Genomic DNA, 12,281 nt, shown 5'->3' with positions numbered 1-12,281 from the left:
TTGCTAGACAAACCCAAACTTCAGACTTGGACTAAGCACTGAGATCCAACTTGTTTAGATCTCCAGCTGAAAGAAATTTTCTGCTTCTTTTCAGCTTACTCTGTTGTATACTGAGACCCTTCTTTCCAAGTTTTTGACCACCTCAGCCACAACTTGACCACAATGAAGGGTCTGGCAGGAGCACAGAAGCCTGTGGAAAGTTTTATGATGCATGTTTGACATCTCAAGTCTGTGCAGGTTTCACGATCTAAAATGAAATAGCAATGGTGAGAAACAAGACGAGTATGTGCAGAAATTTGTGGAAGAGAACAAGCCTTATTAGCGGTGTTGGTGCAGTTGGCTGTATTCACGATTGCACCTCCCTGTTTTATGAAGTATTCATATCCCTGGTGTCCAGTGAGTGGAGGCTTCCCTTTGAAGCCTCTTCAGCAACATGGTCAAAATTCATTCCTTGGCTTTGTAAAATCAGAATTTGTGTTTTACAGAGTAAGGCTAGTTTCTGAAAAATGGAATAGCTATGGAATAAAATGTATGTCTTGTTCTCTCTTTCCTGAAAATATAAAAAGAAATGAAAATGTAGGAAATGAGGAAAAAAACTTAGTACAGAGTGTTTTGTACTCCTTTGTGAAGGTATCCATGAATATATAGAATGAGTCATTTTAAGAGCCATGAACTTTAATATGCAGTTTAGAATTCAGTAAATTGTATGTCAGTAAAAGAAAAGGCTTTTATGTCCTGGATTTTAAGTAAATTAAAATCCTTTAGCACAGCAGTAAGCACCTCTTACTCAGTCCCTGAAGTCTTACACACAGCAGCATACCATGATCAGGCAAAAGACTTCATCATCACCTGCTGAGTGTAAGTAAAGCCGTCTTTCAGAAGTCACAGAGAAAAGGCATTTGGTGATATTTTTATTCTGCTCCTGTGAATGCTCATAACGCTATTGGTTTAGACTCAGGAGCAGTATGCATATATACTTCTTGTGCTTGTGACATTGGCATCAAATGTATTGTTTATCTTAAAAATTCAGAAAGAAAGGTCATACTGAAGTCATTGAATAGGCACTAGATATTCTTTAGGAAAATTACTCCTAAAAATGACTTTTTGTACACTTATTTATGCACATTTTTGAACTATTGCTGTAAAGAAATGGATTATTTGATTTAGTTTTACTAGATATTGGGTAGACCTTCCTGAGGGCCAGCTCTGAGCCTTCTGAAACTGGTTGGTTATTGACATCGTTGAGGGTGGCTTTAGGTGAAGGCAAAAGCAACAAATATAGAAAAGCTAATTGGGTTTTTAGACTTCCATTACAAAAATTTTCAGTGACTTTTTAATTGCCATTGACTGTCATCTTGAAGGTGTCATGATGTAAACATGCATGAGGAACAAGATGGCCTTTCACAGACAAAATGCATATTTGGTAAGGAAGTTTATTGACACTGTCTGAGCTATGACTGTTTTTTTGCAGACTAATAGAGGACAATATTCTTTAAGGTATTGATCCTGAAATGTTTTTAAGCATGAAATTTCTTCTTACACATGCCACAGTTGTCCTGTTCAGCACTCCATTTTCTGGTAAAAATTTCTGTCTTGTGATGCTAAGACATCTTACAACATAACTGTAGCTTTTTGCTTCACGTGAGCTAAGCCAAAATATTACTTACATGTCCATCCTCCTTGTCACAGTCTTTCTCACACTTCATATTTAAAGACCAGTCTCCATCTCTTAGTTGTTTAGGGCAAGATGATCTCACTACAGAAATACATTAAACATCTGAGCTCATGAGTTTCTCTTTCTTTTACTGTTAATCTACTTCCAGATAATTACAGAGTTACCTTTCAGGCCCAGACTTGAAGGTCTGAGGTATTTGCGTTTTGATGTTTGCTTTACAAGCCAGTGAAGTGCGAATACAGTAAAACCAAATGGGAACGCTAGCAAATTTGAAATTGCGTATAGGTGATCAAGCTAGGAACTCAATCAGAGACAAGTGAGTGATGTACAAAAACTTTACACCAACAGTAAGTGAGATCATCTTGCCCTAAACAATTAAGAGATGGAGACTGGTCTTTAAATATGAAGTGTGAGAAAGACTGTGACAAGGAGGATGAACATGTAAGTAATATTTTGGCTTAGCTCACGAGAAGCAAAAAGCTACAGTTATGTTGTAAGATGTCTTAGCATCACAAGACAGAAATTTTTACCAGAAAATGGAGTGCTGAACAGGACAACTGTGGCATGTGTAAGAAGAAATTTCATGCTTAAAAACATTTCAGGATCAATACCTTAAAGAATATTGTGTCTATGTCAATATATATTTTATATGTATATACATGCATACCTGGTGAGGGGCCTGGAGCACAAGTCTGATGAGGAGCAGCTGAGGGAACTGGGGCTGTTTAGCCTGGAGAAAAGGAGGCTGAGGGGAGACCTTATCGCTCTCTACAACTACCTGAAAGGAGGTTGTAGCATGGAGGGGGTTGGTCTCTTGTCCCAAGTAGCAAGTGAGAGGATGAGAGGAAATGGCCTCAAGTTCTGCCAGTGGAGGTTTAGATTGGATATTAGGAAAAAATTAGTCATGGAAAGGGTTGTCAGGCATTGGAACAGGCTGCTCAGGTTGACCAAAAATACATGTAGAAATATGTAATATTACAATTGTTTCACTGAAACACGTAGTGTGTATCTTTTCCTTTCTCTGATGGGCGAATTGTTAGTTTTATAAATGTCATTTTGGTGTGAGACCCTAAATCAGAAGAGGCCCCCCCAGATTCAAGCCATGTAAAGGAAATCAGCATTAACTCTGAATTACCACAGAGCTGAACAAAAGATGTTGCCGTTATATTCCTACTCTTAAACTCTTAAGAGAACTGTATGTAATTATTGACTTTTCAGAGATAATGACTGTATTCTTGCACACCCACATTCAAGAAGCAGCAGTATTTGTGCTGCTCTTCAGACACATCTGTCTGAAAATAAGTGCATTGATAAACAAAGTAGATGACATCAGGTATGTGTTAAATGTGCCTTGAATTTTTGCTTGATCCTGATCAGTGATGCTGTATGAGTTAAACTGCTGGCTTTTCAAAGACTCTTTGTATGCCATGACAAAGAAAAAGATGATGTTTAAAATAGTTTTACCAAGGCTAAGAAATCTCAGAATGTGTATAAAGAGATTGCAGCCCTGGGAAATGTGTTTCAGATAGTTCTTCATGGGCATTAAACAGTGTCATTTTCACCTGTCTTACCTGCTGAAGAATAACTCTATATGAGAAAACTTGTTTCCTTTCTCATTTTTAGTATCAGCAGTAAATTTGCTGATATAGGAAGACTTTAAAATTGCAATACTTGGGTTTTATGTAAATGACCATGTTTTGTTGTGACTTGGGGTTTTATCTGTGGGAAAAAAAGCAAACAAACAAACAAATCTCCTCTTATGACAAACTATATTCTAAATCAGTAGTAGCTAGAATTCAACTAGCAGCTCTAAATTCCAATTCACGCCTCTTCCAAGAGCAGACGACAGCTTCAATTACTATTTTACAAATTCATTTATCTCAGCAAATTAAATGCATGGAGAATATTATTGTTGATATTTCTTCAGCTGTATGTCTACAGCTTTTAATAATAAGATTCTGCTTAGCTCATGGGAAAACATGTCCTAAATATACTTTAGATTTTGCTGGTCTTTGAAGTAGGATATCAGAGAGTTCTGTTTGCAATCAAATTAAGGTGCTTTAATTCAGAAATTATGAAGTAATTAAGGATGAATTATGAGAATTATCATTGTGTCTTCAAGTGAAGAAATTTTCATTCAGTAGTAATATGATTAAGGTCAAAGTCCACTGAGGCTTCAAGGTGAAGGTAGGGGCTAATATTAACAATTCAGATTTTCTTTTACTCAATTTTATAACAACTCTTTCAACTTATTTTCTTTTTTTTTTGACTTTGCTGTACTTTTAGAATTCCCAAGACTGAAGATTGATCAGCTGTCAGAACTAGAAAGGTATTGCCCTACGTTTAGAAATAAGTTCCCCAAAAAATAAATCATGGAACTTGTAACGCGCTTCTGCTAGCATATCTCAAAGGGTCTTTGTAGAGCAACAGACGAGCTTTGTTGAAAATGCAGTTTTGAACCCAGAGCAGTTTCTTTAACATTTCAGAGAAGTTTTAATCATTCATAGTCAGTAACACCAACATGTTGAATGACAGGAAGATAACTTGAGACAAAAGGGACCTTTTGTGTTGTAAATGAGATAAATTTGTTTGTTTACTGAACCATGAAATGTAGCAAATATTCTAAGATTTTCTGGTACAATTAGAAAACAATATTTTATATGAGATCAAAGATATGTAATTTCGTTATTCTTTTGCAGAGTCATTTCAGGAGATAAATGTAACAGTCTTTTTCACCAAGATTCATCTTACTACTAGTAAGCTGCAAAGTGGCACAATTGTACTCTGTTTTAAACAGAAATAGAAGGCTAAAAAAATAAGAGCTTAGAAATAGCATGTTCAGGGACAAATCAAAGTTGTATAGATGTATAGATGAGAATCCTAAGTAGTACTGCTGGACTCCATAGGGATACCCTTGAGTCACAGAGAACAGAACTTAGTGAAATATACTAAAATTATTATTATTTCAAAGATCCCTGCACTTGTTTTTGTATCCTGTGAGCTCTAATCATTACAGTTTTGCCTCCTACTACAGTATGTTTGTTGGTATAGGATGCAGGCGACTTGGCTGCATCCAAAAGGATAAATAAATGCCCACTGGAATGGATATTCCATGTACAGAAAGCTTTTTTAATTTTTTTTTTTTTAAGGTTTACATTGAGTTAGCCGTGAATAACATTAGTGTTCTGCAATAACTGGATTTTCTGTGCTTGGCTTAGGAGACATGTGCTTCTCATCTGCTATGGCAGTGGTGAGATGACTGATCCAGAGGGACCTTCATGGTGATATTCGGGGGTGCTTAGCAGTGACTTGGTGTCTGCAGAACTTCTCCTTGCTCCCCAGCACAGACCACACCGCAGCTCCTAGGAGACACCACTGAAAACTCCTTGTTTGCGAGCAAAAAGTGCTGCTTCCCTTTGGAAGAATGGTTTTAAATAGTTGCCATCATGCTGAATGACATTTGAAAGTGAGAAGCTGAAAACCTCCTTAGCTGTTGATTTGTGTTGTAGTTATCTTTCAATCCAGGCAATGACAAGCTGTTGAGAGATATTAACCCAGCTGCTAACAACCACAGAGGAGCGCAAACTTGAGCATTAATCTTGTTTTGTGGCTTTTGTCGGTGTTGCATAAAGGTAGGTGTATGCTGATTGATCTCCAGACCAGAAAGGAAATGTTAATATGTAGCTAGTAGCAGAGTAGTCAAAATAAAGACCTGTGGGACAACAGGCAATTCTTTGTTCATCCAGGGAAAGATTTACAACTTCCTCAGCCAGTTGAGAACACAACATTATTATATTGTCAAATTTTAGTAATTTTGCACTGATGCGTAGGAAATCAACTGCAAATCACCAGATAGCCTGATAAATTCACTTGGGCCCACATCAGCTAAATGACTTGGAACATTTTCAGACACCCTGAGTATAAAATTGCAGTTCTGAAGGCTCCTATTTAGCTCCCCTCTAACGCTGTCAGTGAGTCAAAGCAGTAAGTGACTTTGATTTAGCTGATATTCATACTGCTTCTCACATGCTCAGAAGCGCCTTCCCCCTGGCGCAACCAAGCCCCTATCGCATGCCCAAACCCCATCATTATCCACAAACCAGATATCTTTCTGCTTCTATGGCCTTTGGGGTTTGTTCCAGTTAATTTTCTTGAGGCATGGATTATGAGCTGCACAAAAGCTGGCAGCAAGAGGCATTTTGTTGCAGACCATGTCTTCCATGGATGACTGGCAATATCTGCCGTCCAGCCAGTAGGTTGGTGGCTCCAGCGTGCCTCCAGGCTCTGGAAGTCCCCAGCCCTGTGCCTCCTCTGCCTGGAGCACTGTGACTGCTCTCTGCAACTATTAGTGAGGGAAGTTTGGCTCATTGTTGAATCTCTTGCAGTCTGTAGTGAGAAAGCACACTCTCTGGACACTCACCCATGTGTGGTAACCTGGATTTCAGTCCTGAGGACTGAAGGGCTCTGAGGACTGCTCAGACTATTTTATCCAGGGACTGTTCCATGCAAACAACTTTTGCACATACCTCCAGCATTGTCCTTGGTCCCCAGTCTATCCAGAGTTATCCTTCGTTGTTGCTCATTCTCTTCTGGCCCAATACATCTGCTTTCATACAAATCAGAATGAAGGTAAAGGAGAGTCCTTTGTCCCCGAGTCTGACTGAGGATTATGGTACTTCTCTGGGAGATGTGGGCTTGAATCTCCCTCTACTCCCAAGTTTCCAGCTTTCTAAATGAATGCTCTAACCATGGATCCTAGGATAAAAAGGGACAGCTGTGTACCTGTGTGGTCATCACAGAATCACAGAATGTTAGGGATTGGAAGGGACCTCAAAAGATCATCTAGTCCAACTCCCCTGCCAGAGCAGGAACACTTAGATGAAGCTACACAGGAATGTGTCCAGGAGTGTTTTGAATGTCTCCAGAGTAGGAGACTCCACAACCCTCTGTCTGTTACCCTTACTGAGAAGAAGTTTCTTCTCAAATTTAAGTAGAACCTCTTGTGTTCCAGTTTGAACCCATTATCCCTTGTCCTACCATTGGTTGTCACTGAGAAGAGCCTGGCTCCATCCTTGTGACACTCACCTTTTACATATTTATAAACATGAATGAAGTCACCCCTCAGTCTCCTCTTCTCCAAGCTAAAGAGCCCCAGCTCCCTCAGCCTTTCCTCATAAGGGAGATGCTCCACTCCCTTCATCATCTTTGTTGCCCTGTGCTGGACTCTCTCCAGCAGTTCCCTGTTCTTCTGGAGCTGAGGGGCCCAGAACTGGACACAATATTCCAGGTGTGGTCTCACCAGGGCAGAGTAGAGGGGAAGGAGAACCTCTCTGGACCTACTAACCACCCCCCTTCTAATACACCCCAGGATGCTGAATTGCTGTGAGTCGTGGGTGGACAGAGGTGATTTTACTAAAGCCAGACAGGTGTCAGATTTAGGATATGCCTTTCTTCAGTTGTGGTGGGCTGTTGTTTTGAGTGGATGCCTTTCTGAGGTGCCTGAATCATAGAGGGAGGTTAAGGTTCAACCACAGGTCTGTGAATTTCATTGCATGAACAAGATGCTTAAAAGTTAGGAAAAACAGTGCTCAAATGCCAGAAATGAATCCCTCTGTATGTCTAAGCCTTAGTAACACAGTGAAACAAAAGAAAGAATGAACTGAGATATGACATTTAGGCACATTAGTGTGTATCATCCTTGGTCAGACCCTTGGATGGTAGAGGCTGTTGTAACTCCTTTGATTTCAGCATAGGAAAACAAATATACGGCAATGTCGGACAGGGTTCTGTCCCACAAAACTTGTCAGAGTAATGAAATTGTAAATGTCAGGTAGCCCCTTTGCTTGTGTAGTCTTGGCTGAGAAAGTGGTGATAGCGCATTTCTGGGGGAAAATAGCAACTTTGTAGGTGACTGAGCTGTAAGATACCACAAAGAAAGTAAATGCCAGTCAATCAGAAAACAAGGTGAAATGGGAGTGTAAATGGGCACTGTGTACTTGTTTGTTTGTAAGGCTTTTAACCATTAAAACCTGTAAATTCCTATGTCCCATATTTCATGTGAAATAGAAATAGCTATAAACAGAAGGGCAGTGCAAGATCCATAATTGTGCTTCTGTAGGATTTCACAGGAATGGAAAAATATCACTTAGCACAGGATCGGGGTCATAATGTGCCAAACTCACTTTCCAGGAAGCCATTTTCCCCCTCCCTCCATCAGGATGATAGATTCACTCAGTAACATCTATTTGACATTTACTGTCTTAGGTCCTACATTTCTGCCTCTGGGACAGAAAATGCATGATGTGGAAGCAGATTCACCATTAATGCAGATCTCAAGTCCAAACACAGCCTGATATCTTCTTTTGTGTAATAAAAGCAGGTTATAATTTTTGTTACCTACCCCTTAATTTTCAACCTATGAACATTTTTTTCTCCTCATTCTGTTGTATCAGCTGTTATACAGCTTAGCTGATTTGCATGGTCTGCCAAGCTTAACTGAAAAGATTCAAGTCTGCAGGTCACATTTATTAGCAGAAGTTATACTCCTGAGGTATGTATTTGCTTAATTTTTCATCTTTAAATAGACACAACTGCCAAAAAATTAAACATACTTGTCTAAGAGGGTGAGAAGAGCCAGTAACAGCGTTGATGAAGTAGCAGTAATTTCAAAGTAGCTTCTCATGTATGGATTTTTAACCATTGGAGAGAAAAATTGTGATATTTCTGATGAAGTTTTGTGAAGAAATGTCCAGTATTTGCCAAATAAATCCATACATAGCTTTTGGTGCTAAGCTAATCCCTAAGTTTCCAGTGTCTGGGAATTAATCACTTCCAACAGTTTTAGTTTTCCCCTACACAGCACTGTTGCTAGGAAAAAAAAAAAAAAAAAAGACAGTTTCTAGTTACAGGAAGCAGGACTGAGTCAGGTCCGGACCTGCAGAGATTCCAGCTTGGCCCTGTGGCTTCTGATCCTGGGTCTTGGCTTTCTCTGCCCCAGGTTCCCGATCCACCTCAGTGTTAGGAGCCAACAGGAGAAGTAACATGTGGCCAAAGGGGAGAATCACAGCTGGGCATGACCAAGCTGCAGGAAAGCAAAGAGCCGGTGGGAAGTGAGGAAAAGTGTTCCCTCCTTGTGAGATAAGAGCAGTCATCTAGGATCTCCTTCAGGCAAAAATACCATCTTAAGATGTATTGTCCATTTTTACCAGCAGTAGTTCCTACTATAAATGACAACAGGATTTTTCAGAAGCCTCTTGTGTGCTAGTAAAGTGGTTCTCTACTGCTGAGGAAACTGTATGCTTTCATATCAAATGAAGTTTGAGAAAAAATAAAGTAAAATTCTTCACATCAGTTTTCCAAGAATGGAGGAATTCACATAATGTGGAAATCTTACTGGCTGTAGTCTCACTATAGCAATGTTATTCTTCAGCAGTAACAGGATCAGCATAGACGAAAAGCAACTGCCCCTTTAGATGAATTGTGCTGTTGGGATAGAACAGTTGGCCTTGCCCTGGTGTTAAACACATAGCAAAATCAGTATGAAATCAGAAAAAAGGTGTCGAACTGGAGTATGTGATGTTGTTGTGGGCCAGTGTGCAGGTTTAACCATTTAAAGTGCTTTTGGGGAGTCTTGTGTGTGCTCCCTCTGAAGCCACCTGCACCGTATTAGAGTGCTAAGCCTTAATGCTGGCACCAGGAGACAAGTCTGACCCCTTTCTCTTCTCCTGTACCGCTCACAAAGGGCGATCCCTAGCATGGACAGAAGCTGAGCATGTCCCAGCTCCCTGCTGCCCTGTGCCCGTGGGCAGCATGAGCCCAGGGCCCTGGGCAGCTCCCCACAGAGAGTGGGTGCTGCCCTGCAGGCAGGAACATGCGCCGCTCATGCCTGGGGACCTGCTCTGCTCATAGAATCATTTTGGTTGGAAGAGACCCTCAAGATCATCAAGTCCAACCATAACCTTACTCTGGTACTAAACCATGCCCCTAAGAACCTCGTCTATATGTCTTTTAAACACCTCCAGGGATGGTGACTCCACCACTTCCCTGGGCAGCCTGTTCCAGTGCTTCACAACTCCTTCTGTGAAGATTTTTTCCTAATATCCAATCTAAACCTCCCTTGGTGCAACATGAGGCCATTTCTTCTTGTCCTATCGCTTGTTACTTGGAAGAAGAGACCAATATCCTCCATGCTACAACCTCCTTTCAGGTAGTTGCAGAGAGAGAGAAGTTGTCCCCTCAGCCTCCTCCAGGCCAAACAGCCCCAGTTCCCTCCATTATTGGTGAAATAAAGCAACAAGGATGAGGCTGCACAGCCTGGGTATGGTCAGTGTTGCACTGGGGTGTGGTACCATCACATTTGCCAGCTCCAATAGTCCACTGGTATCCTCAAACTTCCTTGATCAATGGCACTCAAGGAGATGCTTTGAGACCCATTCAGTCCCAAATCATCTCCCTCACTGTTTCAAATTCTTGTAGATGAGCGCCATGCCAGGACTGACCAACAGTACAGAGCACACATGCCAGCAAACCCTCTTGCTTGGTGCCGTTCAGGTCCAAGTCCTGCCACGGACTTTGTATGGATGGACCCCATTGAGTTCCAACAGAAAGCTGGAGGAGTTGGCTGGTATGTGCGACAAAGCAGTTTTGTTTAAAAAACTGTGGTAAACACAGTTCTCATGGCAGATAGTTTCTGATATGCTGAAGGAAGACTGCTTTGATATTTTCATCAAAATATTATGAACCCATCACTGAGTGGGAAATTTTATGTTACCTGTGGCTTGTGATACATGGATTTAAAGATGTTTGCCTTAAGAAAAAGAAGTTCTGTTCACTGTCTTGTAGTCTGCAAATGGATCGTCTTTATAAATCAACGTTAAGATCCTGTGAGTGTGTTCTCTGACACTGAATTACAGATCTGTCTTCTGATAAAAAGAGAGTGCTGTAGGAAGAGAAAAAAATGTCAGTTAGCTCATGCTGAGCTTGCACAACAGTTTCCTTGTTATTTGATAGAAGCTAAAATAAAGCAAACGAATCCTGAAATGTGTTTGTTCGCATAAATGCTACCAGTGTACAGTTGACTGTGGTTCTTCCTTTTCATTTTAATGAGATCCAGAGGCACTAATACATGTGTGTATTGCTGTAGATAAACTGGTATGTCAGATTCAGTGTGAAAAGGAATCTTGGTTTTCAAAAACAACAGTGGCCCTACTACCCATGACTTTATTATGGCCGGATTTTTACTCCTGGCCTCTTTGTATAGTAAACAACCATAGAGAAATTTCCCAGGAAATTTTAGTTCCTTGTGCTGTCAGACAAATTAAGTGCATCATTATATCATTTTAATCAAAGGTAGCTACAAAATTTAAAAATATCAGTACTAGCTATTGCTTGTATTAATATAGAATGTGAATTAACTTTTATTTGACCTTTATGTCATATATATCCCCAGATCTGCCACTGGAAAGCTGGGAGCAGAGGTATTTGAGGCTGTGTACAGCTATCTCAAGCAAGCAAGACAGCAGAATGCCAGCGAGGAGGAGATCAGGAGACATCTGGAGAAACAGGTTTCTAGAGCAAGTGATTGCTTTGAAGTGGATCAGCTTCTCTACTTTGAGGAGCAGCTACAGACTTCAGAGTCACATCTTCAGCTGTAAAAGGTGTGTCAGTAGCAGTGCTGGAAATGGCAAGGAGAAGTGAAGGTGCTGAGCTGCTGCTTCTGGCCAGCAAGCAAGTATGGGAGGTATTTGGAGGAAACTGCTGAAGGTAACATAGTGCATAAGCATGTGGGTAAGCTCTGTTTGAGCATCCTGACTGCAGGGAGAAGGGGGTAAATGCGGTACACATAACAGGGGCAGGAAGAACAAATGTTTGTGACAGTGGAGGGGAAGCCTCACCGTTACCAGAGTCCCCTTTTTTTCACCACTTTGAACATAAAGAAAAGTGTTCTCCTGGGCCTTGGCCAGGCATCACTCCTGCACTCAGAGCATCACTGGCAAAGCTGCCTCTGGTGGAAATGGTGCAGGATTAGACTCCAGCTGCTGTTGATTGCTGCACAAACTGGTCCTCATGACATTTAAGCCCATATTTTTTGTACTTTGGCAGATTTACCCTGGAATATACATGCAATGTACAGCTCCTCAGCCACTAGTTGTCTTGTTATTATTCATTGTTCAAAATGACTGCATTTAAACTGTGTGATCTTCAAAGGAACTGTGAAAATACATGCCTATGTGCATATTTATATGCATATATGCATGCTCACATACACAGAGATAGGTATGCATATCCATATAGGCAGAAAGATGTCTGGACATACACTGTATGTGTGGGCACGTATAGAGACAGTCATGAGGCCTGACCTATAGCTATGTTAGGTAGGAATCCTTAATGCGACTTGTGGGAGTTTTGGATCAAATTCATTGTACACAGATGAAACAATAAACTGTTTTTCTGGCTTGCACATGGTTACCATTAATGGATTTTCTTGGTATTAATGCTCCCTTCTTCATATGCATCACACTTTTGCTGTTTTCAACTGTATATTATGCTCTGATTATATACCTGATGTTTTCTTTCTACCTCTTTATTCTGTATTCTGAGCTCCTTC

The 12,281-nt window shown here is 40.6% G+C and overlaps 1 protein-coding gene across 4 annotated transcripts in view; it reads left to right on the top strand.

Moving 5' to 3' along the window:
* The window catches only part of NEK11 (NIMA related kinase 11), a 91,225-nt gene extending 79,845 nt beyond the window's left edge, over nucleotides 1-11,380 (top strand). For all 4 annotated transcript variants that reach the window (XM_082044413.1, XM_082044411.1, XM_082044412.1 and 1 more), the window contains one exon: nucleotides 11,124-11,380. In XM_082044413.1, the coding sequence (XP_081900539.1) occupies nucleotides 11,124-11,328 (205 nt within the window). In that variant the 3' untranslated portion in view covers nucleotides 11,329-11,380. The remainder of the gene's footprint in view (nucleotides 1-11,123) is intronic.
* The last annotated feature ends 901 nt before the right edge of the window (nucleotides 11,381-12,281 follow it).

This window comes from Streptopelia decaocto (assembly GCF_964273445.1).
Source record: "Streptopelia decaocto genome assembly, chromosome: 2".
NCBI classification, from domain to species: Eukaryota; Metazoa; Chordata; class Aves; order Columbiformes; family Columbidae; genus Streptopelia; species Streptopelia decaocto.
Note: the sequence above shows the minus strand (reverse complement) of the source record. Positions and strands in the feature narration are given on the sequence as shown.